This window comes from Leguminivora glycinivorella, chromosome 19, assembly GCF_023078275.1.
Source record: "Leguminivora glycinivorella isolate SPB_JAAS2020 chromosome 19, LegGlyc_1.1, whole genome shotgun sequence".
Lineage (NCBI taxonomy): Eukaryota > Metazoa > Arthropoda > Insecta > Lepidoptera > Tortricidae > Leguminivora > Leguminivora glycinivorella.
Genome location: NC_062989.1, coordinates 12,564,507 through 12,592,348, shown reverse-complemented (window position 1 = coordinate 12,592,348; position 27,842 = coordinate 12,564,507). Strand labels below are relative to the sequence as shown.

Genomic DNA, 27,842 nt, shown 5'->3' with positions numbered 1-27,842 from the left:
AGCGATAACGTTTTATGGCGATAGGGGCACGTGAAAGTTCCAGTTTTTGACACGCCTGATAATTTGCAGCAACTGCTTTCCAATGTGTAATTAACGGTCGATATTTATAACAAATTGCCAGACCATAAAATTGAAATGGCACTTTTTCATTATGTGACCAACCTTTTACGTCATGATCTAATCCTTTCTAAGATTTGGCTAAGACATACCGCTACCGGATACCAAATTGTCAAAAAAAGCATAATAGGCTAGTTTCCTGTACTTAAAATAAAATATTTTATGCAGTGTACGAAATAAAGCACCACATAATTAGAAAAAGAATATGGACAGTACTTATTTTTAAACATAATTTCTATTTAATAAGTCAAAGAGAAAGATATAAAGTAAATGAATTGACCGTGACGTCACTCCTCAGTATTTCATAGTAATTCCATATTAGCAAATCGTTTTGACAGTTCTTAAAAAGAAGCTGATTTGACTAGTAGGAAACTAGCCTATTTTCATGGTCACGTCACGAGTACATTTTTTTTGAAATCCATCGATTCTATATTTGCTATCAGCACTGCATTTCTACCATTTACTTAGATCTGAAACCTTTTTCTTTGTAGGCACTGTCGGTACTCGGTAGTCAACTAGTCTCTAATAGTATGTATCTTAAATATTTTACTGCTAAACCACACTATTAACCAGCCCATCTTGTTTAGGAAATCTTCACGTGGGCAATATAATTTGAATGAGAATGCAATACAAATTTTCCGGTCATTTAAATCGGGATCGAGTCGAGTAACTGTACCTACTTGCAGCAAAAACCGGCGGATGCTATAATGCCTACTATATGCTAGTGTGTAGCGGATCACATAGTTCCCACGAGCGACCCAGTCCTGGCAATGTATTCCAATTTTTTTACAGACTTACCAGAGACTGTGACCTTATGGTAATGTGGATACTGGAAGAGAGGCTGAGTAGTGGGCGATAAAGAGCTGATAATGATGATGGTGATGTGACCTTATGATACGTAACAACAATGATTGGTAGAAGAGCACACGTATTGGTAGCTTTTGGAACATTTGCCAGACTAATAAAACATCTGTGTCGTTAATTTTCTTATGTTGGCACATAATACCTTTTAAAGTATCTTGCAGTGTAGCGATCCGTAATTGATCCAGGATTCAGGTTTATTTATTCGCTTAGCTTCTAATGTCTTAAAGTGTATGTTCTCCATTGTTCTCTGTACATCTTACTGTCTGATTATAATTGTTTTTTCTTGTCTTCATTTGAATTGACCTAATATGACCTCTTCTTAGCCTCATTTCTTATCGCTATCACAGCTGCATCCCAAATAAATGGTTAGTCTGAATCTGAATCCAAAAATATCAATTGTTGATATTTTATAACTTGATATGTTTGTTTTTTCTTAGGCTGCATTTAGACCAGCCATATGTCGCAAGGGTTGTGTTTATAAAAACCAAAAGAAGGCTTCTGAGCGAAGAAAACAAATGAACTGATGCTATTGGTGTCTTATAATTTATAAACACATTCTTCGCTTTAGTCGAAACGCAGCAACACTTTGGTCGAGCATCAATCTTGCAGCTAACCAACAGGAAATTAAGAGCAATAAGTTCAAACAATTTAAAAGAATCCCCAATGATATACAAATAGAAAAAGTATTTGAGCTCGACTGCGCACACTGCACTGCCAATTAAGAAGGGTATACTCGTAACTACACAAAAACTATAATCACTATTTTCTTTAAACACAGACGGTAGCAGTAATCTGCTATGATGGCAAACAAAGTTGGTTATGATGGTAATTTATTCGACGGGGAAATAGAGCATGTCGTGTGATTGTGGTGGATTCGATTCCATGAGTGTGGCACATTGTACTGGTTTTACTGGATTACCATTTGATGATGGTATTGACGGTCTACGTAGGTCATTGCCGACTATACACTACGAAGTAAGTAGAGAAGAGACCTCTTGTTCAGATTCGAAGTCTCATAAGGACATTTTATTTGTTTGTGTCAATTATTTGTTTGTTATGTGAACGCATTTTTAATACTCGATAGGCAGGTGAACTAGGTGTCACATCACTGTGTTTTAAAATGTCAAAATCTCAAAAAATGTATTCAAATAACATCGGTACGCACACATCGCGTGAAAAATATACTAGAACAGAAGACAAATCTATGGTATTTTTGCCGTCTGATTATAATGCATTTCAATATTGATAACCCAGCGCAGTTTACTCATTAGTTTATGTTCTTAATGTGACCTAAATAACAAAAACCATTAGTCTAAAATAATAAAACAAATATTTCTACTGATGAACTGAACATTTAAAGATAAAACAGATTTCTTTGCGAAGTCCCTGCATAATACAAATGTTACTTAGCGGACGTCGCCCTAATGTGCTGTAGCTAAATACCACACGATCAAGATAAAAATACGTCTTGTGAATGAGTTGTTTTTAACATACCTACTGTATTGTTGTGTGTATCTTGTTGAGAATTAAACTTTCTGTACAGACGATTTCACAAACAGTAAATAGTACATTGCGATACAAGTGCGGAAGCTCGAAAGAAGTGGCGATAAAAGAAACACGACCGAACGGAGTGTTTTAAATCGACACATCACACAAGTGACGAATACGCACGCGTGTATTGTACAACGTTTTTCAGTACATATGACACTTCGAAGTTTGTGTGTGTGTATGTATGTAAAGCCAACATTTATACAATATGCGTGTGTTTTTTTGCGTAAAATACGGCTGGTTCCTACTGTTCCTAGTAGTTCATGCAGCATCGTGGTCAGCGGTGAGCCGACGGTTATGCTATACCGATAAGTGATCATCCGGTCCACCTGGCAGGGCTATCTCTTTCCATGGCATTGATAGCCAATTTCTTATTATTGTTTATTAAGAAATGTTAATTTTGGATGGACGGCCGCGTAACATACCTATAGTCGCAATACTAATTGACTGGAGTTATAATGCCCGTTCTACAGCGCTGCTGCTAGTTCCGACCAAGGATTAAATAGTTAGCAAAGCAATATGCTTGAGTCGCCAATTGGTCTGGTAGCGTGCTGCATCTTAGGTACATGATCTGCGGTAGTGCGGTGAGCCACCGGTTATGTGATAGCCGATAAGTTATCTTCCGGCTCACCTGCCAAGGCTACATTCAGTCGACCTGGGTACCAAATACAACAATGCAATTTTTTAAGTGTAAATGGGCCTTTAAGACCGTAGGATACCTTAGGCTATTTCTACGTCCCCTGACGAATTTGATTACTTAATTTACTACTAGTTGCCACTGTTGCCAGCCCTGCGGGTTCAATCTTAGAGATTAAAGACCACTTTCTTTGCTATACTAGTTTTTAGCCCTGCGGCGATTGAGCGAGTGCCTTTACCAAGATATTATCAGTTTTAGATTGTAGATTTTGCTGCGTTTTAATACCGACTCTTTAGTAATTTATATCTAACAGCCTTTACTAGCTTAACTTGAGTTTTTCTAGGGCACAACAAAATATTTTACCTAAGGACGAAATGATCAGTGTAGCAATTTCTTTTGTATGGCCGTAGTAACCCTTAAATTAATGGTGAGGGATGAAAGGCATGTGACGAGAAAGATATTACGAATGAATGTGGAAGGTGATGGAAGTAACGAGAGAGGAAAACCGAAGAAGAGGTGGATGGACTGTGTGAGACATGATATGGAACTAACACAAGTTAATGATGAGATGACGAGTGACAGAGATGTATGGAAGAGAAAGACATGCTGCGCCGACCTCAAGTGACTGGGATAAGGGCAAGAGAATGATGATACTATTATGTAACCTCTGGCTGTCACATACGATCAGACAGACAGAAAAATATGACATACTTTTTTAACCCATTACCGAAATTAGACAACATTTATCTAATTAAAATCAATATGTGGCACGTATTATTAGGTTTGTGTTTGCGCTTCATGCCTAATTTCTCAAACCCACCATTCGTGACCCAGTATCAGCATTCCTATCGCGAGAGCCGATAGTCACATAGTCGTAAGAGATTATCGTCTCTGACTGCATGCTGTAACGCATTCTTCCACGCATGCCGTTGCGAAACGTTGCGGATGTTCCGGACATGACGTGAGCATTAGATCAAAAATTACGTGTTTATCTTTGGTCGTCTTTTATTTTGATATTGCGTTTACATTTGCACTTATAATTCTTCTGTCGAAACCTTATGACGGAGGGTCGTGACCACCATAAGTCGCTGTTCGTTCCAGTGCCCTCCACTCAGGCCGGTCTTTTGCCTTTCTAGAGGGTTCCTGGAGCCCAACGCGTCTGACCTTGATAGTGCGTGGGTATTCTGGCTCTTCTAGGATGGCCCTCCACTAGTCCGACACTGGTGGTGGTGTCTTATAATTATTACTCTTAGTGCCACTTGCACCACCCGCTTTACTCAAGGTTAGTGGACTGTCAACTCTCAATTCCATATAAAATGGTGGGTTAACCTCGGGTTAACCCTCCCTTTTCGTTGGTGCAAGTGACCCTTACCGGGGTTGTAAGGAGGACCTATGTATGAGTGTAAAGTGTCGGACTCGCGAAAAGTACATGGCACTAGAACACTTATTAATGGAATTATTCAAATCACTGACTGCGCACTTCATCAATAACGACTATATAATAAGAGTAGGCCACCCTAGCGCTACACTGATGGTGAGCTTTGGTTGTATACATCTGACACCTGGCAGACAAGCATGGTCGTGTGATAAACGATATAACGTCAGGCCGTCCTTTTCGCAGTATTTGTAAGTGCTACGCCCGCTAAACACTTTTGCAAGTGATCTCCTAGTAGAGAAATCTCCCTTTACCTCTACCTTCCATTACGTCTGAGCTCTGAGGTGCATAGCACTAGATGACAATGTTGCTTACGATAATTTGGCATGGCATACTAAAGACGTTTAATTACTTTAAGGATTGATGATATTGGCTATGTGACAAACGTCGATCACTGAAGCCAATGACCTCTTGGCTTGAATAAAATAGGTGAACCGGTTATTCGCCAACTTAAAACTGTTATGTTAAATAAGATACTTAATATAAAAAAGGGGAAAAATTCAAGTTGCTACTAATTGCGACGAAACCTTCATAATATTTTTAATCTTGGTCGTTAGTAATTTAATTTATAGTTAGAACACACCCTTTAGGTTTCGATAGAGTCTTCAAGCCATATGTCCCATCCCATCCCTTCTTTGTATTTATTATTTAAATTTTGGATTTAATTATTCGAAAAATTAGTCGAAAAATTTTCGTCATGTCCTCATTTTTGAATTTGTATAACCTATCCCTCTTATATCCGTCTTTTCATATTTACGTCCTTGGTTAATTCAAATTTCGTCCAGGCAAGTTTAAAATGTCAAAAAACGCAAGCTCCACTACGTCAGCTGCTCTTTCATAAAACACAGACGGCTAAATGGATGCCAAAAATGGATTAATGTGTCCCGCGCGGCGTTAAACTGGTTAATAAGACCAGCGGACAGGTGCGTCCTTCTTTATGAATTTTGGACACATTGGAATTTCATGTCCTTAAATAATTATGGGGCAAATGCATTTTTAGGTACACGAGAATTGGGGTATGATCGAATAATCCTTTTTAATTCTAAGTTAAAAGTTATTTTTGGTTTATCCGTAGGTAAGGTTTATTTTTATTTGAGTTAAATTCAACCATATGTAGATATTTTTATAATACATTTAGTTGAAAAATTTATTAGGGTAATTTGTATAGTGTATAGTGGGCTATAAGTGTGTTTACAAACAGCCACGAGCACGTAATCATATGATATAACGGATCACAAACCGCTCTATTGCGTGTTTAAAAGGTATAATACTTATGATGTATTCTTTTATTTTGTATAGATTTTACTACCGCGAGTAGCATTACGTGCACTTTTAGTGGTTTCAGATGTAATTCCAATCATTATCAAAACACGGGGACACGCGACAGAACCGGTATATTCTTAATAGAAATAAATATTCTGATTATATTGGCTCTCTCTTATTGCGCTTAGTTAAATAATGCTACGGATCAACTCACGGTAGGGACACTAGTCACCATTGGGCTTACCCCGAACGCTGAAGATCACACATATTACAATAGTTTATTCGTAATTATATCATAGAAAGATGCCCGCCATCTGTGAACTTCGGTGTTCGAAGTAGACCCCCTGAGATTTCAACTTAACTGGGCAACAACTTAAGAATATACTGCTATAAAACGCACGCAACGTACCGCTCCGCCGGACATCTCGAACGGCTCGATTTCTTCGAGTTTCGAGCCGCGGTGGCTCCGCCGTTTCCAAGGAATTCGATTTATTGCGAGATTCGATAATTGAATTGTAGAAAAACGGTTTGACGCGCGAAGCGTGATGCGTGTAGAAATAAGTTGTTGTTCTGTCGATGTAGCTTGTCTTGTGAAGAACTGACATTACATGGACATGTTAATAAGGGAAGGGGTTCATACGATACTACTGCCTAATCACTTGTTACTTAACTACATTTTTACGTGAAGAAAATACCAAGAACTTTTCTGAAAAAGTATCTACGTATGTTTTACCCGTTCTTCAGGTTTCTCTTGTCCTCTTGTCCTATCAGGTGTCCAAAAATCGTAAGTTTAATCCGGAGTCAAGCCGTACAATCATACATGGAAGAATACGAGTAAGTAGGTGCATTTCTTAATAATGACGACATCTCCATTGTAAATTCTCATACTTGAGACAAAGTTCATATGAAGCTAATCGGATTATATCATAGCGTGATTGGCGTCGGGGTCGCGGGTCAAGCGCTTGCGTGCGCGCTTGGGAATTGAAAGTGCGTCTGTCTGTCTGATGTCGGGATTGTTGTGGTCAATTAGTACTTTTATTTAGTTCCTGTACAGAAGAGTGCTAAAACACAGAGCTTTTAACAATAGTAACAATAGTGAAACGCATGAAAATTCGTTTCAGGCTATGACAATTTTTATCTAAGCAATTGAATTGCTATTTTAGTTGTATAAAATGATTCGTGTTATGGGTTGTTAAATCAATTTTATGATACGTTATCAGTCATCTTTATTTGCATAAATAGGCCTCAAAGACATCATCATCATCATCATCATCATCATCATCATATCAGCCCTTTATCGCCCGCTGCCGAGCATAGGCCTCTCTGCTAGTGTCTACGCCACTTCTCCCGGTCCTCGGCTAGTCTCATCCAGTTGTGACCCGCTATGTTCCGGATGTCGTCGTCACAAACTCAAAGATATATTCTCATAAAAGCTTCTAATTGGCATCTTAATTAAATGATACACATCAACTTCTACAAATACAACATCAGTTATAATCATAAAATGATGTCAGTTTTAAGCCGAGTAATATTTTCGTAAAATCTTTTCATTTCTAAGTTCCTAACGCATATTTTCTTTGATTACAGGAAGAGCTGGAGACCCTGCGAGCTAAACTGGATAAGGTGGAAAACGAACGCACACACTTCAAGAATGAAAACGAAAGGCTCGAAACAAAGGTTAGTACTTTTATTGTAGTCGAATATTTTTTAAACATGTATAATTTTCAAGTCAAACAAATTATTAATATGAGTAATTTGTGTGTCGTTCTTGGCCGAGTTTCCGATTCACGGTCACAGCCCAAAGTTTTATTATTATTAAGTAAACGTTTTGGAAAAGCACGAACAGCTTTCAGAGGACAAAATTACAGTAAACAAAGGAAGATTTGTATTTAGAAATAGAAAATTACGATTACAATACAAAGTAAAACAAAAATCCCATTTTGGAAAGTATCTAATTCATGCTATCGACCGTTCAACCGTGCATCTGATTGGGATGATTGGAAACAGTTGATTTCAGACAACATATAGCCTAACATTTTGAAGTAACCGATCTCTTAGATCTAATGGAAAATTAAAAAATATATAATAATTTAAAAAAATAGAAAAATCATATCAAATCATGCGCACAAGGCACCTGAGGGAATCAGTTCTCTACAGCACAACATAAACTTCAATGCAAAATAAGAATACGTTTCAAATTAATTAAGTACCAACCACATCTAAACCCAGTCCAATAAGAATCCTGTTTTAAAACAGGGTAGTAAACTATGTCCAATTTATCATTATGTTTTTACGTCGCCGAGCCGGTGTCCAAACCGGGTGCTTTAATTGCGGCGCCCAGGGCCGCTCACACGCTGCAAAAAGACAAAAGGAGGCTGGCCTGACCGGACCTGGAACCAGGATCATAAACAACAGTATCCCGATAAATAAATATCACTACACTAGCGACTTTGTAAGCTCTGTTGGAGAAAAAAAAACATGGTATGATGGAAGTGATGGATGGTTTTAAAACAATCCACGCTACAAAAGACAGAGTTGCATTAAAAGGACCAGAAGCAAGGATCATAAACAACAATATACCGCTAAATAAATGTAAGTAGGTAGTGACATTGTAAGTTGTCTTGGGGAACCTATGGTATGACGGAAATGATAAATGCTTCTAAAAAACTCTACGCTCCAAATGATATAAGGGAACTAAGCCAATGTGACAATCACTTGCGTCTTGATAACGAAACGGTTTGTGTTTCGCTATACGGAAGATGGTGACAAACTTAAACATGATGGTGACAATTGAGTTTCGTTCGCTACGGAGCGCAAGCAAGTGTGACCTTGACTCGGAACAATATCCCAAATAAATAAATAAATATAAAACTCGTGACTTTGTAAGCTCCCTTGGAGAATCCCCATGGTATGATGACATTCATGAATCCGTCTGAAAATATCCAAGTATTGAGGGATTTCACCATTTATTTCATCGGCGTGGGCGTAGGTATTTAAATTTTAGGATGTTTTAAAAGTGCAGTTTTATTTTCCCGGAGCATTCTGAATAGCGAAGCAAAGATTAATAAAAAAGTCGTAATCATTGTTTTAGATTTCTCGTCGGGATTCACCAAAAATTAACTACAATTTCCCAACAATTATCTTGAATAGGTACTTTCCACTCATTTCGCCTTCATCAGTAGTTACATATTCACGCACAGCAGCACGTATGCTAATAGTAACATCAACAGCAATGTCTCTCATCACAAAAAAACCGCTAGAATACATAAATGTTTGTTTTCTCTCACGGTAGCGCCTGTCAGCGGCTCAGCTGCTGCGTAAAAAAATGTCATTCATGTTCCATAGAACGGTTCTGTCAAGGTTTTTGCACCATGACTAATATCTACGAGGTTCCCTAAGATGGCGACATCATCTTGTTTATTAATTTTAAATTGGCCTTGCGGTATTGATTACCTCGGATTTAGCAATTTTATGCCGGGCGATTATGCGTTGACCAACAAATAGTTTAGTTTTGGCCTAATTAGGCCGTTTTCACATTATCCGATCCGATATCGGGTGTAGGAAGGATGTAAAATGTAAGATTTATGCGCTTCCAGGTCTTTAATTATGTATTTTTGTATTTGATAGATCATTATTACTAAAAAACGATATAAAACGCAAAAATTGCGGATTTAATGCAGATGGCACTTTCCTACAACAGTTTTTGTCCGAGGCACCATCGAACTACCGATATCGGCAGGACGCTTCCGACATTTTTGGCATGCCGGACCCCTCACCAGCTGTCGGCCGATAATATTTGTATGTGTGCGTATATAATGTAGGTATACATTTGTAGTAGTGTGCGTGACAAAAATGACGTCTATTAAACAGCTATTAATGATGAATTTCTGTTGAAAAAAAAAGATTGTAATTCATCGGTCCGAATTGCGGATACTAATTTTTTCATCTTTTAGTAGATATAGTTAAATGTAAAATTATTTATTTTAGCTGCCACTCTTGAGTATTTTTATGCTCGTTATTTTAATTTTACAATAAAGTATTTGAAATATAGTGCTTATAATTATTAAATATAAAATTTTTTAAAATATTTTTTGATACAAAATCATACTTCATTGATTTGGAACAATGCGTTTTATCGGACCGACATCCGACATTATCGGAAGCGTTTATCGGGTGTAGGATGTCGGTCCGACACCCGATATCGGATCGGATAATGTGAAAACGGCCTTAGTCTAATAAGATTTACTGTGTATAACTAATCAACATTTTATAACAGAGGCAATCAACACACTAATATCCTGCAATAAAATAAATACACATTTGTGTAATAACAGCAAATGCGGATCTCAAAACACCTTTCCATTTTCATTACGCTCGCCGTTCCATCACGTACACAATCGATACAATCGAAAGTGCCTTAAAAATCACAATACATAATTCAATTCCAATAGCTTATCGCCTAGATTCTGAGATTGCCCTATCACAATGAAACAAAGGGCACTAAGTATATCAAGCCTGATATTCATTCATGAGGAACGGACGCCTACATGAGCTAGTGATGGTTGGGATTCAAGTCTCGAGTCCTTAAAGTCGACTGTTTGAGACGACTGTCTAATCTTCTAAGATTAAAAACTTCATTGGAAATATCTTATTTTCTTTATCACTATTACAGTGTTCGCGTAAAATGTACAAACTTGCTGTCGCAGGCTTTATTCAGAGTTTCGAACCATTTTGAGTGTTGTTAAAAAAAAGACGCCATAAAAGACCCGACTTGAGATTTTAAAAGACTCGAAAGTAAAAACATCACTGACTACGCCACGTTCGCTGTCTTTGAGACATTGGCTTTTGCAAGGCGGTGGTTTACTCCTACTTAGAACTGTTCCTTCTACGTCTCCTAAGGAGAGCTGCGTTGTTTAAGAGAGACTCGAGAAAAGACTCGACTCGGGACTTAAAAGGCTCGAGATTTTGTGTAATAATCGTAGGTATATACGAGTCGAGGTTTTTTAGACTCAAGACTCGAGTTTACTCCAACACTAACATGTCACAGTTGCTCTCCTTGAGACGTTGGGTTTGCACTGTCAGTGGTTTCGTAGTTACTACCTAGAACAGTTCCTTTTGCGTTTCTTGATATAATATAGTGATAATGTGAGTTTTAATCGTGTTTTATGAAATGCACGTAAGTTTTTACTTATTTACAACACGGGCCAGATTTCATAAGAAGAGAAAAAAGATAATTTAGGGGTCACTAAACCCGGGTTTGTCAATCATTAGATCATTACACTATCAATATTAATGTCACTACTTCTACTATGTGAAGTTTGACTTTTTTCAATGTTTTGATTGTTGTAAAAACTAGGAACTCAAAATAGATAATCATTTAAAATGTGAAATGCTCCTAACTATTAAGCGTAAACTGCAAAAATACTGGCAAATGGACTGGCATGCAAGTTTTTTGAACGCGGCTGGCATGCCAGCTGTGCAAGGTACAGACATATGTAATTTTGACTTTAATTTAAATTTTTATTCAATTATTGTTGATATGATCAACTGTGAGTGTGTACGGGAAAACGTCCCACTTTGTCGATTGCTATAAAGCCGCTTTGTCAGTTTATTCATATAAAGATACAAGTAAATCTCGCCTTAATGGTAACCGACAAAGTGGGACGTTTTACTAAACAGACTCACAAATTCCGTCGTAATAATGTTAATATCCAGAGAGGATAACAACGCCTATATGCACAGAATGTTGTACCTAATGCTTAAACTGTAAGTTTAGATTGTAGATTTTTTTTTTGGCAATAAATTTTTTTTTTTTTTTTTTTTTATATTTGTATGAAACGCAGATTTCTCGTAGATTTACATAGTCGTCTCAAAGACTTGTCAATGTACTGAAAGTCCAATAAAATGCACGTTAGTGACATTGACTTATTACTTCGATAAGCTATTTAATTTGTAGTCATAAATCTTGAGCAATCATTAGTGTCAGTTTAATCACCATTCGTTTCTGACCAAACATTGCTAATTGACAAGAATTTCATAATTAGACACGATATTCACAACCGGCCTTTGTAGTTTCGGCAGTGACCCTGACTACGAAGGTAAAAGTCCTGGTTTCGAATCCCGGGAAGTACCTTAGTAGCTTAGTACAGTCAACTACACAGCTGTGAATACATAGAAAGTACGAAAAATGTATATACACACCTTAATGTACAGGCAATAAAGTTTTGTATACATATTTTTTGGCACTTTGTATTCACAACTGTGTTGGCTGTACATATAAAATTGTAGTAGGTTCAATTTTATAAACTGCAAGTATCTCAAACCTGGTATAAACCTGTAACTTTCTTTATTTTATTTTTTCTTTCCTACCACGTTATGCATGATATAGGCCTAGCCTAGTGAGGGGAGTCCTGTAATGTAAGTAATTAAGGTATAAATAAAAATAAATAAATAAATATTATTGGACATTATTACACAGATTGACTGTCCCACGATAAGCCCAAGAAGGCTTGTGTTGTGGGTACTCCGACAACGATATATATGTATAATATACAAATACTATAATATACATAGAAAACATCCAAGACTCAGGAAAAAATATCTGTGCTGATCACACAAATAAATGCCCTTACCGGGATTCGAACCCGGGATCGCACACATGCACATAATTTCAAAAGTATGCATTTCCTCTGTTTTTTTTTTGCAATTAACATTTTGTATCCTTAAATAAATTATTCAAAACATAGAAAACATCAAAAACGTCCATGACTCAGGAACAAACCATAAGTGCCTCTCTCACAAATAAGGACTCTTACCGGGATTCGAACCCAAGACCATCGGCTTAGCATTGCTATGCTTATTTCTGAGTTAATCCCGTAAAAATTGCTCAGTATCACCTCAAATTATTCCACCCCGTAAATGATTGCAGGTGAGAAAATAAACAGTTAAACACCCTGGATAATAGTTATTTTTTTATTCGACTAACGGTGTCTAAGTGTATATTGTACCTACGTGAGTTCCTTGACCTAGCTAGACAAAAATACTGAACTGTGCTTACATAATGGCACTGAAGAAATTATCTCATTCTTCATTAGAAAAACATCTCTATGACTCACGTTCTCCAGTTGGCGAAGACAATTCGAACGTAAATATCTAAACGATCTCTATTGTTCTAATTTTCCTGTGCGTCTCACTCGTGCAAACACATGAACGAAAAAGTACGAGCGAGATGCATGCGCATTAATAACAAACAGACATCATTCGGTATAGAAATGTATGTTCTAATAGACTTCAAGGACACAAACACTAATTAAAAGCGCGTGTAACTTTCTATTGATATACCTACATAGTTTTTTTATGAGATGGGAAGCAAATCCGTAGCGATTACCGCCGCCCATGGACACCAAATATAGTAGAAAGTGTATAAGTGGAATCGCAAGGGACCGACTGTTTAGTTTCGCTTATCCAGGTTTTCCATTTATCCAGTTTTCCACTTATAAATCAGGTTCAAATAAAACGTTTTCTCACTTACAGAGGCTCTCGCTAACACAGGTTGTGGAAGCTAGTAATGTCGCTTATAGAGGTCACGTATATGGTCAAGTAAACGATGAAGACTTAAATAATCATCTTTTATCTAATTACATGTACACACAAACATGTATGTAGATATGAATTAACAAAAAATAGGTAAAAATGTGTAATCCTGACTTCAAAAAGAAATACTGTACTCGTAAATAATCCACAGTACTCGTATACAAAAATAATATTTTTCCTTTGCTATGAAGTTCGCTCGTTGTTAAGGGTCTGGGACCGAGAACTTGGGTTCCACTTACCCAGGTTCCACTTATCCAGTTTCCACTGTATATATAAAGTCTTTGCACGTTTTCAGTTATTATAACTTCCCGAATATTGGTAGATAGCTTATCCGCAATTTTTCGGTCACTGAGTTTTCACCTAATACTGACTAGTCCAAATTCTCATTACGTCATGTGTCAAACAGCGTGCTGTTATGAAAACCAAAATAAATAAACAAATGCATAATACACGATTACCGACCAAAATATTCGAACTGTCAGTTCTCTAAAGATTTAACGTCGTCGGTTTCTTTAACTAAACGATTAGCCCTATTTAATTAAATTACCACGGTTTCGAATTTTCCGGCAACTGAGTTTTAGGGTCACGTCAGACGGTCAGTAAAACTGATGAGTTTAATAACACGTTAAATCATTTTCGCTTTGAGCGTCAGAGCTGAGCTTGACATGCATGTCCCAATTTACTTGATTTAGGTTTTCTAAAAATATAAAGTTTCACAAGTATTCCTTAGTTACTTTGTATCCTTGAATTTATTACTTAAAGAGATAATTATTAATCAGCCTTGACAATTTTAATGACACTGTCATTTTTAACTAGGGTACAAATTATTTTATTAAACATATTAACCGCATAAGCTGAGACGGGTTCTATATATCCCCGGCTTAGCCACTGGTGGACAGACGCTTTTTTCTATTCTATTTCAATTTCTGTTTTAAGTTTAGTAAATTACGTAAATGCGTTGAAATTTGTGACATATGAATGCGAAGTCATTATACTGTTTTTAAAACTCGTGTCGACAATTTCTTTTTTTCATTTTGCCTATATTTTATTAATAAAATGCGAATGTATAATTAGAAAGTATAATTTCCTTGACACTAAGCGCTTTCGATGCGAGTGCGTGTGAAAATGATTAATCTCAATAAGCATTGTCTTGTCGCAATCCATCTTACTCGTGGAGTCACGTGAAGCTTAATCCAAATTGAACGTTAAGACAAATATGATTTATAAAGAGATTTGGACTCAAAAAAGATTAACTGAGCTGTTTCACAGACACTAGGCTTAAAAATTGACAGTCTTATGTGTTTTATACTTATTTCCAACATCTTGAATATTATAACGACGGAAAAATACTACTAAAACGAATGAATCTACTCACAAAACTTTGACATATCGAAACAAATTTGACACACTGACATTTTAGAATAATGTATTTGTATGTTTATTTGATACCTATTATTCCTGGGAGAAAAAAAATGTTATTAACTTGCACATTTATCACTTATTTCCTATCAATAATAATGTCATTACTCATGACATAACATCGTCAGTTTTATTGATAGCGTCCAGCCCGCTGTATACCTATATAATGATCGAATGTGCAATAGAAAGCACAGACATCCAATCGATGCGAGCCTGCACATTGCGTCAACTGGATGCATTGGCAGACGTCGCTGCTATTTATTTCTTATTGGAACACTTTAAATTAGACCGCCACATGCGCTTTAAAGCTTTATTCATATAATACTAGATTTTGCCCGCGACAGCTCACGTTAAAATTAGAAAGAGACAAAAAGTAGCCTATGTCACTCTCCATACTTTCAACTTAAAAGATCACGTCATTTCGTCGCTCCGTTTTGCCGTGAAAGACTGATAAATAAACAGATACACATACTTTCCCATTTATAATAACTAGCTTTTGCCCGCGGCTTCGCTCGCGTTAAATTCGAAAATTGCGCATTGCTCCATACAAAATTCCACCCCCCATTTTCGGGAAGTAGGGGGTTAATAAGATACAAAAAGTAGCCTATGAAACTCTCCATCCCTCCAACTAGGTATCTCCACTTAAAAAATCACGTCAATTCGTCGCTCCGTTTTGCCGTGAAAGAGGGACAAACAAACAGACACACACACTTTCCCATTTATAATATTAGTATGGATAGTATATAGGATCTTTTGAAATGTCTGCGTCGGCGCACAGATGTCTGCAGCTTAATTCAGGTTTTTGACCTATAAATTGCATTGGCAGCGAGTATGATTGACGTTTTAGTGTTGATGTTATTATCGGGCTTTGTTTCTGAGATGTGCCTCCTAGTTTAGGTTGTCAATCATGTTATAGAGTAGATAGTACATAGTAGATACTAGTTATTTACTTGCAGTGTTTCTAGTCAACGTATAATCTTTATAATGTTCGCTCTGCTTATGCTTGTTCTATTGGCAACGTCATTTCACTTGACATGTAGGGGTTAGCTATAGTACATCCAGCCTTGTGTGCAAACTTGGTTGGTGCTAAGATCGGATTGTCCCGATTTTCGGTCTGACACCAAGTTTTCTAGAATCCATGACGCGGAAAAGAATATTCAAAAGTGCCAAACTTACCTATGGTGTACTATTGTATTATTCTGTGGCACTATTTCTACGTTTTACATCACACTTATTTTGGAATATTTTCTACAGCGTGTGGATTCCATACGGGCGAATAATGTACACACTTATAGTATCTGATGGTACGAATCGTATAGGATAATCATTTTGTTAAAAAAGTGTTATTAATTAAGAGTAATTAATTTTTGAAATCTGACCAAGCAGCAATGTACACCATCCAATTAATTTGACATGACATAAACGTCATGTCGTAATGACGTTTAGGTAGGTACACTAATTGATGTGGACATAATACATTGCGTGCTGAATTATTATGTATGAAAAAAAATATTTCATCTATTTAAAAAAAAAATCATGTAGTTGGGCTCCTTAGATCCGATACTAATCGTCATTAAGATATTCGCCCGTATGGAATACACACGCTGTATACGTCAAAAAAATTGTTCTACACAGTAATCACGGATTTTTTTTGCCTGTAAAATGTGAATTCCGCAAATTATCTTATAAATAAAAACTGCTCATCAAACAAAACAGCGATTAGTCTTAGACTAGAAACCGGGTCACGCCATTGTAAGTCTAGATTTAACGTAACCTAATACACAGTTTCATTGGCCAGTAATGTGTTTGCTTGCAAAATAGGTTACAGTAAACATGTCAGTTCTGATTTCTCATAAACCCTGTTCGCGCGGTCTATTTACATAATTTTTAATTAATATTTTGGTAATGAACCAAAATTTTGCCAATCAGTTTTGCATTATAGAAAATGTAGGGCATTTTAAGAGTATTAATAAAGTTCGTCTAGAAACAACTAGGGAACAAATCAAATTATTTTATTGTTTTTTTTTTCTTTTTCAAGTAGTTACTCTACTATATATAATTTATAAATTGAAATAGATACCAGTGGGCCTTGTCGTTTTTTCTGTCGTGTATGACATATATTTCAATTTATAAAGTTCGTCTATTAGGCACTGGTCCCACGGCGAGCTAGCAAACTATGAGCTATCGGCTATTTGTGCGACAAAAGATAGTCGCTCCCGTGTAAATAAAAGTGACAGATGTATTATAGCTGAGCTATTGACTATTTTATAGTTCATCGCTCAGCTATAATACATCTCTTTCTTTTGTTTACACGGCAACGACTATCTTTTGTCGCATAAATAGCCGATATCTCATCGCTTTACTAGCTAGTGGTGGGACCAGTGCCTTAAATTTTAAATTTTTTGACGATTTGAACACAGTGATGTACTAGGTATTTCATAGAAATTTGACGTCAAACAATGTTATGTTTGACGTCAAATTTCTATATTGTGTGTCACACTTTATCATTGGTACAAACTCCATTCGAAGCTACCTTGGTCTAATTCTAGCATCTTCCTAGTGTTTGCTCCTCTATCTAAGGCGGAGTCGATAACTAGCATAGCACCGGGTTTTAAACGGTAGTTCTCCACTGGTTAGTCGATTTTCTCCCTGGTTCCTCCGGGCCAAGCGGTATGCGTAAACGCATTTACTCAACGCAAAAAGGCTTTAGATTTTTTTAGGAAACAAGACTGTATTCCCATAAGAGATAGGCCGCTGAAGTTTCAATGCCCCTCCTAGCAATTTATAATAATTTGTCAATATATATTGCGGATAAAATAATTGAATTGAATTAAAAGCCGATTTCCCGGAAGCATGTTTTCCTTCTCCGAAATGCGACTAGTAAATTATCAAATAATATAAGGAAGTTTATTTTATTTAATATGGTTATTAAATGTATTTCGCATGCCAAGAACTTAGTGTTTGCGCCGTTGGCTGAAATAAACGTTCTCTTGCGTCAAAACATTGCGAATTCGTTTATTTCCTTCACGCCTACGGCGTGTGCAATATTTAGTTAATAATGGTGCTAATGTTTATAAAATTGCTAATATGTATAAAGGGACTAGGTATGTTTGGCTAAAAGCACAGAATATATAATAGTACAAGTACAGAAGGCCCACTGCTTTGATGTTCACAAAATGCCGCCATTTAAATACCTACAACATTCTAACAAAGAAACGAGCCGCACGTGCGCAGCGTCGGACGATAGGGTTGCCTATGGATTAAAACGAATTAATACTCATATAAAATGTTATACTATTATATTCAAGTCGTAGGTACTTTCTAGGTATACATATATATATCCATACAGTATTTATATATTTTTGTTTAAGTCCCAACATCACAAGCCTAGTTAAACTTTTCCGTGGGACTTAATCAATATTAGATCTGTGTAAGATTGTCCTATTTTATTCATGATGTCTATTTAATTAAACATTATTTGCCATTCACACGCGGACATCACATATGAACCTAAAAAAAAACTCGCGACGTAAAGTAACAATAGAAAGTGCGAACGTGCGTTCCGTGAGAACGCGCGCCACCCCTGATTAGGCCGCGAGCTCGCGGCCGCCGGCATGTACTTGTAGCGCGGCGATAGAATCGCGGAGTGAGCCGCCCCTGCTAAAAGCTAATTATAAACAAATACTAAAACACGAATTCGATATACAATTAAACAATCGCCGTAATTGTAGAAAATGAAGAAACATCGACGATTATATTTCTTGTATCCTTTCTTGTCTTCCACTAGACTTAACTTTCGCGATATCATTGAGATTGAAGATGAAATAAATAATAACCATAAAATCGATTAAAAATGATGTAATATTTTCATAAACATGTATCCCTGTATATTTACACATTTTTTTGAGATCGGCTCAAAAGTTTTTTTTTTTTTTTGACGATATGACGAACTATTCAATATTATTATTTTGCAATTGTTATGTAAACATCCGTACGATTACGTAAAATCCAGTCAGGTGGCCCCCGGCCTTCACGGTTTCCGGTCTCTTGCGCACCCCGCGCCGCGCCATTGACACGGCGAGCTTATCGAATAACCCACTAATGCATCTATTTATTTGCCATCTCACCAACACTCTGCCCCAGACATTGTTATACACTTTCTCTCATCATTACTTAACATTGTAACCCGCTTATCGCGATTTGAATAAGTCCAAGATAGTTTTGTAATATAAGAAACATATGAAGGTCCAAACATCAGCTTCGCGCATGCACTTCGACATCTACGTAAACTAAAATAGTCGAGCGGTTGCGGCCCGGCGACCGAGTTAGCCGGCGCAGTGCGTCCGCGGAGCCCTCTCGCGCCGGTTCTATTTCCAACACATGTGCCGACGCATCCACAATCGCTGACGATCGACACAACTGAAATGGCACCGGACTTTCGCCAAGGGAACTTCCGCTGCAGAAGACGCAAGCGCATCGCTTAACCTGCTCCACCATGCCGCACGCTCCCGAGAGCGCCGGCCCCGTGGCCGCCGCCGTCCCCAGCTCCAACCAGCTCAAGATCCTGATCCCAGAACATAATGGCACAAATGGCACACACAAGTCTAACGGAGTCACGTCTCCGAATTCAAATGGGCTGCTCTCACCAGACTCCAATGGACCGTTATCACCAGCAAGTTCTAACGGCCTCTTATCACCGCCGCTTATCTCGGACGCTATTCCAAAAAGACCTCCAAAACCGCCACCAAGCAGACTCATATTACCGATCAAGAAAGCAAAAACGTTGCCTATACATTTTGAGGAAGAAACAGTGCCACCTAAAACACCTACAACTCTTCTTAACGGCAAGAAACTTTACGTAACTAAAACTCTAAAAGAGATACATTCGATTCCAGCGAATCCTCCAGACAATGGAAAGCTGCTAGTCAATCGCTCTCCTAGTCCGTCTTACAGAAGGAGCCTGTCTTCAGCTTCGGTTGAGACTGGTTCGATAGCAGAACTCGCGAAACGACACTATCCAAGCAACTTGCTCACTTCTAGGTCACCGAGCCCATTGTCAATGAGAAGCAATGGCAGCGTCTATTCAACCTGCAGCAGCAACGGAACTTACGTTCCTTTATCTCGTTCTACAAGTGTGAACTCGTCAGTTTACAGTCGCCATACAACACCAACTCCAAGAAGGATGTATCCACAAACCTGTGACCGGAGAACTAGCGTAGATTTGACAGAACTGAGAGCGAAAGAACAGGCGCCCGTAGTGTTTGACGCAAATCTACAATTCGTCCTTGGCTGTAACAGACAACCAGTAAGACAAAAGTTCAAACCTGTTGCGGCACATTTAGAAGAAGGTACGTCTTCGAACTATTTGAGCGCTAAGATCGACAGCTTCTTAAAGAAAACAGATCATGTGATGGACGAATGGCGCAGACTAGGACATAAAGACGACTCTGAAACCAGTAGAAGAATCGGAAGATCGAAGTCAGCCACGAACATAATGATCAAGGGGTTCACTCTGTTCAGTCGGAGTACGAGCAGGGCGAGCAGCATGTGCCGGGGAATCTCGGAAGACCGCACAACAGTCTCTGAATTGGACGAGGTCGGTGACTAATCCAATCTCAATTTTAATTTCAGCTCAAACGTTTAAAAGCGTTTCACAATGATACGGTATTACGATAATAAATCGTAATAAATTCTCGCGTGGTGTTTGGTATGGCTGCACGCGCCGCGGCGCTTGTTGCGTACCGCGCTATTACCGCACCATGACGCTTGCCAATTTTTTTTTCATTGTTGACTTCTTACGATCGTTTTACAAATGCGTGAAATTCTTGACTGCCCGTCGCCGTGACAATATGACATTGTCACTCAGTTTTGCTTGGCGGAAGCTACATGCCTCAGAACTCAAAACATAATCATCAGTGCAACTTTGTATTCAAAGGCATACCTACTTATGATAGTTATGATTTACAAGCAATAAACGTAGCGATGTTTCCCTGGTGTTTTATGCACCGGACGTCCATCGTACGTCAGTGCAGCCCAATTTTAGATTGTTGTCTCTGAAATATCACCGGGTTGTTAAATCTGGATAGTTAGCGGTTCAGATGACTAATGATGCCATTTCTTATGATCTCTGAGGTATTAACGACGGATGCACGACCTTGTACTATTTATAACGTAATTTATCAGTTAGGTATGTACTGGCGCCTCCTTATGATTGTTTATTAGGGTTCCGTACCAAAAAGGTACAACAGGAACCCTTATGGTGCGACTCTGTCCGTCTGTCACATTGTTAAATATCTCGAGAACTACTTAATGCTATCGATATGAAATTTGGAATAGTTATAAACATTGTGAACCTCTACAAGTTGAAAGATTTTTTTTTTAAATTAATTAATATAAATTATAGAAAATGGCCAAAATGAAAGGGGGGCAAACTGAAAATTTCAAGTAACTAGGTCAAGTGGGGTATCGTTAGAAAGAGCTCAAACTGTACATATCAAAACTATATTTTATAATTTTTTGGTTGTGGAAAAAAAATGTTTTTTGAAGGAAAATGTAAAAAAAAATACCGTTCCCCCCCTTATTTCCGAAGTTTACCAACAAAAATTTATGAAATTTTCACCAAACATGGCTATTATAATGAATATTACAGGAAAAATAAAATCGTACACGTATCTTGAAAACTTTTTTTTTAATCTATAAAAAACCTTTCAGATTTACATTTTCAATTTCAACACCCTTGCGGGTGTTTATTGTACCTGTATTTTTTTTACAAAATAACAATGAAATTACCTGCTTTCAAATAGAGGCAAAATGGTTAAAATCGGTTCACGCAATAAACAATTATTCCATAAAAATCATCCTCCATACTAGCTCGCGCGCATTAGTTTACTCAATTTGCCGATGGATGTCGCTGTGCGTTGAACGCTCATTTCCTACATCGCGTTTTTCCTGATATAATGAGGTCGGTTCAGGAGCGTCCTTGCGACATGTCGTAAGTCGTACACTATTGAAGTCGAATAGTCTTGATTTTATTTGGACGTTGTCTAACAATAAAATTGTATATTAAAATATTACTTGTTATGTGGGAAATTGAGTCTTGAGGGATTTAGTCAAATCTGTAGAGTTCTATGAATAAGATTTTGATGATTCAACTATTGAAAGTTTGTACGGAACCCTCGGTGAGCGAGTCCGACTCGCACTTGACCGGTTTTTTTTAAATTGCTATCATTAATTATCTATTAGTTAAATTAATTGCAATATTTGTAAATATTGAAATATAAGGAAATGGTAAACAAGTCGTAAATTATAATGACTAATAAGTATCGATAATAAATCGAAGTAATTACCTCCCTTGTTGGTTGATATATATCGAAGCGCGATATAATCGATGTTTACGTAAATTAAACATTTGTTCACTGACGGTTATATTGGCTCTGGGTCGGCTTTAAGCTGCCTAATCTTGTCCGTGGATTAAAACCCACTTGTAACTCTTGAAAGTAATCGGGCCGTCAGAAACTTGGCACGTGTTTGTTTTGATACTAGAGCAAGTTTGGTTTTCAACTGATTTGTTTTGGACGTTTTAGATACATTTTTTATTTTATTTATTAAGAATACTTACAGCTAAAGCTACAACATAGGTAGCTGGTAGGTACTGATTAGTAGATAATGATTTCTCTGCCATAAAGAAAATAAATATTTTTTAACGAGAGGATGTTTGTGACTATCCATATTAGAGCACAATTTTTTTTAAAATTCTGACGGAAAGGCAATAAAGCCACTTAACGAATTACACAGTCATGCCTCAGGTACCTGTAACTATTATTCACAAAAGCTTTTATATTTTATGCTCAGTTCAGGTTAAAATTGTGCACACCAAGCGAAAATAGCGCATAATTGACCTATCCTTTTGGAAATCTGAATAATGACCTAGGTAGAGGTATAATGTATACTTGTATAGCTCGATCGATATCCTAACGATTGGCATTGTATGTGTTGTTCTAGCTGTCGGAGGTGGGCGGTGATTTGGCGGAGGAGCGCGCGGCGGCGGCGCTCGCCACGGAGCGTGCCGACGCCGAGGCGGCGGAAAGACTCCGCATTGAACGGGACAACCGAGATCTGCTCGCTAACAACCAACGGCTGCAGCAGGTAAGAGAATTGTACCGAAGGTGCCGGCGCCTAAGCTGCGGAAAGACTGCATTGAACGGGACAACCGCGATCTGCTCGCTAACAACCAACGGCTGCAGCAGGTAAGGGAAATGTACCGAACGTGCCGGCGCCAAAGCTGCGGAAAGACTGCATTGAACGGGACAACCGCGATCTGCTCGCTAACAACCAACGGCTGCAGCAGGTAAGGGAAATGTACCGAACGTGCCGGCGCCAAAGCTGCGGAAAGACTGCATTGAACGGGACAACCGCGATCTGCTCGCTAACAACCAACGGCTGCAGCAGGTAAGGGAAATGTACCGAAGGTGCCGACGCCTAGGCGGTGGAAAGACTCCGCATTGAACGGGACAACCGGGATCTGCTTGGTAACAACCAGCGACTACAACAGGTATGTAAGGAAACAGTGAAGAACGTGTGCTGTAGAATACTACGCATCTTGCGGGATAATCACGACCTACTGAGTAACAACCAGCGACTACAGCAGGTAAGGGAACTGTGAGGGAACTGAGTCGGTGGCGGAGGACAACTAGCGCGCCGACGCCGAGGCGGTAGAAAAACTTCGCATTGAACGGGACTACCGCGATTTGCTCGCTAACAACCAGCGGCTACAACAGATATGTGAGGGAGCTATGTGAAATGTGTAGGCACCTGCTGAGTGTTGCACCGAGCGAGATTACCGCGACTTGCTTGCTAACAACCAACGACTGCAAAGGATATAAAAACTGTACGGCGGCGACGGTAACCGAGCGCGCCAAGCCGTAATCAGCCGTAACAAAGTTTAAGTAGCGACCTAAGGTTTACTGAACCTTATTAAATAGACAACCACTCCATAACGGGAGCCCAGTCATTAAATATTTTAGTGCTATACGGCCTTGAAATTAGGTTATTCTCGTTTAATGTTCGTGTGATTTAATCGCATATGATGTAAGTTTAGATTGTATTCTGATTTCTGAATTAACGATCTCGTCCGAACTTTTGCATTCTCATAAATACAGAGAATGCGGATCTAACTTGTACAGAATATTTTAACATTATATTTTCCAACAGGCATCCGAACGTCTGGAACTGGAGCTCCTGCACTGGCGCTCAGCCGACAACGGAGGCGCCGAGCCTTCAGACTCCGAGGGTTCAGAGGCAGACGCCGCAGCCAACGGAGACAAGTACAAGAGGAGATACGAGCAGGCTCACAGGGAGCTGCAGCTCCTGCGGGCACAGCTGCGTCGGCAACATGAGGACGACCTCGAGCAACTTGTCACGGTTAAGAAGCAACTCGAGAAGAAGGTAAGACAGAGGGTTCAGTGGCAGACACTGCAGCTAATGTAGATGAGTACAAGAGGAGATATAAGCAGGCTCACAGGGAGCTGCAGTTACTGCGGGCACAGCTGCGTCGGCAGCATGAGGACGACCTCGAGCAACTTGTCACGGTCAAGAAGCAACTCGAGAAGAAGGTAAGACAGAGGGTTCAGTGGCAGACACTACTGCCAATGTAGATGAGTACAAGAGGAGATACGAGCAGGCTCACAGGGAGCTGCAGTTACTGCGGGCACAGCTGCGGCGGCAGCATGAGGACGACCTCGAGCAACTTGTCACGGTCAAGAAGCAACTCGAGAAGAAGGTAAGACAGAGGGTTCAGTGGCAGACACTACTGCTAATGTAGATGAGTACAAGAGGAGATATAAGCAGGCTCACCGGGAGCTGCAGTTACTGCGGGCACAGCTGCGGCGGCGGCATGAGGACGACCTCGAGCAACTTGTCACGGTCAAGAAGCAACTCGAGAAAACGGTAAGACATACACACTGAATGTTTAGGACAGATGACATCCTGTAACCACTGTAGGTATGGTGTATAGGACTGTATATGTTCTGTCAAATCAAACACAGGCAAGAGGTGGTTATAGTGTCCCCACTTTGTGTGATAAAATGTCACTTTGCTTCCTCATTGAATTGTTTCAATCTCTAATCTTTATCGTATTACCCGTTAACATTTTAATCTTACTTATACAAGTTATTATTCAGATTTGTTGTCAAACAACTTGTCTAAAATACTAAGGGCCATTCCTAATATTTTGAACCGGTTGTTCTAAATCGGTTGTAGGTGTAATTTCCGTTATAAGTTATAATCCGATTTTGTAACCACGACAGGAACAGTTAAAGCTACGAGGAAGCAAGCTGACAGCGCAACGTCTTATTATTAATCCGTTCGATATAATTATTAATGATAATAATGATGCAAAAAACATTTGCACACGCTATATCCTCTGATGATAATTGATATTTGAGAAATAAATTAACTATCGTTACTAATATAATTTTGTCCGTGTGGGAAACTTAAACATCTGGCGCGGTGCGTATTGAAAATAGTATAGATATTCGTCATGTATATGTATACTAATCATCTTTGGAATCAAATCATAAAATCGAGCTCAGGGGGGTTACCATGAAGTGCTAAAGCCATTCACTTTAGGTTGAGAGAAAGGGACGAAGCTACAGCAGTTCCATAGCTCCGTCCCTCTCTCTCAACCTAAACTGAACGGCTTTAGCACTTCATGGTAGCCCCCCTGATCACATATGTTGGTCAAACTCGGCTTCTGAGACAATATTTACTTTTCTGCCTTAGATATGTTATATGTAGGTATACTTTTGTCGCAGTAAGACATTGAATAGAGCAAGTTCAAATAGTTTTAGTACCAAGAAAATTAATGATAGTCTGAAACGAAGACTACAATAAATGTCCCACGTCCGCCCCTTGGCAGCCCAATGGAACAAAGCTATTTGAAAATCATAAAATCACAGCGTTCCAATGTGAAACGAGGCCACGCGACTGATATGAATGTGCCTATTAATACCGACGTAATCAATTTAAAAATGCAATTCATTAAAAGTCGTTCACTCTCACATTACTCAAGCGTTATTTTATCAGAAGTTTTCATTGATTGAACACGTCCGACCATATCTGGGTCATAGCGTGAACTGAGTTATCTCGCCCGAAACGTATCTCAAGATCATCCTTAATGTGATAACGTGATAAGTGACAAATATCCCGCCGATACCATCTGTGATAGTAGCAGTACGTGGGCCGGTCGTGGGTTACTTTACCAACCATTTACAAGCAATGGAGGACGAGGTCAGTGCTCTTTGATAAAGTAATGCCTTATTATCTACAGACGAATCTATCACACGTGCCCCCTTGACCACTACTCGTTGGCGTTTGGCCAAACAGTTCATTTTTCGGCAGAATCTTGTTTACGTTTAGTTGTTGAAATTAGAAGAACATTCGAGAATATTATTGGTTCGCTGTTTTGATACAAATGTGTGTGAATAATGTTTTGTATACTGCGTATTCCGCGGGCGCGCGAATGTGACTTTTCTTTAACATTTTTATGTGTATTTTTAAGAATGTTTTATGCGTTATGAGTTTCATGGTTATATTTATATCGCCGGAATTTTATGTAATATCGTAAATATACGAATTGTCGTTTAATGTTTAGCTATGACTAGCTTGTAGGTCAAGGAAAACATTGTTACAAGTATGAAAAAACGCAATAGTACATTACGATACCTGCATATGCGGAAAAGAAGAATCCGGATCGAACGGCTATAAATTAAAACACGACCGGAGTGTTTTAAATCGACACGAGTTACTAAATTCCTCTTCGCAAATGTATTGTACGACGTTTTTCAGTACATATGGCCGTTTCAAGTTTAGGCATGACAAGTAATGTACTATTTTGCGAGAAAAAAAAGCACCATATGTACTGAAAAAGTAATTGGCTCCAAGTAGTTAGGTACATTTTTTGAAGGAGCATTCTTTAATAAAAATCGTAACTGTAAGCAAGAACGATTTAATACGGGACTGACAAAGCCCATACAAAAAAACGTACTCCTGAAATGTATGGGCCTTTTAGGTTTAAAACTAGATGGCGCTGTTCGCAGCCTGGAAGTGGCCAAAATCATATTTTCCCCAGATATGCCCCTCATATTTTCCCCATGTCTTTTATCTTATCTTTATCTTTATATTTTTGCGTGTTTTTATGTTTTATAAGAATAAATGATATATTTCTTTAAAATCATGATATCACGTCAATACATATTTTGAAAAAACTAAATTTGTAGGCATCACCAGTGTAGTTATGATAGTATTTAATAGGTGGCGCTAAAAAATCGAGGTACGATTCTTAGTATGACGTATGTAAATCCTATACAAATAATCCTTGTTGTTAGTAATTAATATTTTTTAAAGTTCCTATAGGAGTTTTTTCTAACATGTACCCTTTGATCATACAGGTGCAAGATGCGTATGAGGAAGTGGAGGAGCAGAGAGCAGTGGCCGCGCAGTGGAAGCGAAAGCTACAAAAGCTGACCAACGACATGGCCGACCTGCGGTCACTACTCGACGAACAGGTACTAGAATAAGGCCATCCCCCAGTAGACAATAGGCGAGACGACTAAAAAACTAATTATTCCGTCAATTTGATTATCAAAGAATATTAGACACGTATTTTTTTTTTTGTCGTAAACGAAAAATGATGACGGTACAGTGCGTTGAAGTTACGCTTGACATCACGCCTAGGTACAATTTTTACTTAGAAGTGACGTCACAAGCCCCCACTCCGGAACTTTGATGCTCTTTCTTTCATTAATTTTCATTAATTAGAAAAAGCGAAAAAGTATTTCAATATTTTTGGACGATCTAACTGACGGACTAAACAGAATGCAATTTTTTAAATGTACTTAGTCGTCATGTTTTTATACTTACTTGGTTGGTGCGAGAACCCGAAATGAGTTTTGGCCATCAACACAAGAA

General features: G+C 38.4%; 1 protein-coding gene across 5 annotated transcripts in view; it reads left to right on the top strand.

The window, feature by feature from the left end:
• Positions 1 to 27,842, top strand: part of LOC125236272 (unconventional myosin-XVIIIa) — a 318,921-nt gene that overhangs the window by 279,152 nt on the left and 11,927 nt on the right. For 4 of the 5 annotated variants that reach the window (XM_048142986.1, XM_048142990.1, XM_048142989.1 and 1 more), the window contains 4 exons: positions 7,452 to 7,541; positions 22,878 to 23,021; positions 24,087 to 24,320; positions 27,323 to 27,439. In XM_048142986.1, coding sequence (XP_047998943.1) covers positions 7,452 to 7,541; positions 22,878 to 23,021; positions 24,087 to 24,320; positions 27,323 to 27,439 — 585 coding nt within the window. Of the gene's footprint in view, positions 1 to 7,451; positions 7,542 to 22,877; positions 23,022 to 24,086; positions 24,321 to 24,388; positions 24,488 to 27,322; positions 27,440 to 27,842 lie in introns of all 5 variants that reach the window. The other variant, XM_048142988.1, reaches the window with a different exon arrangement.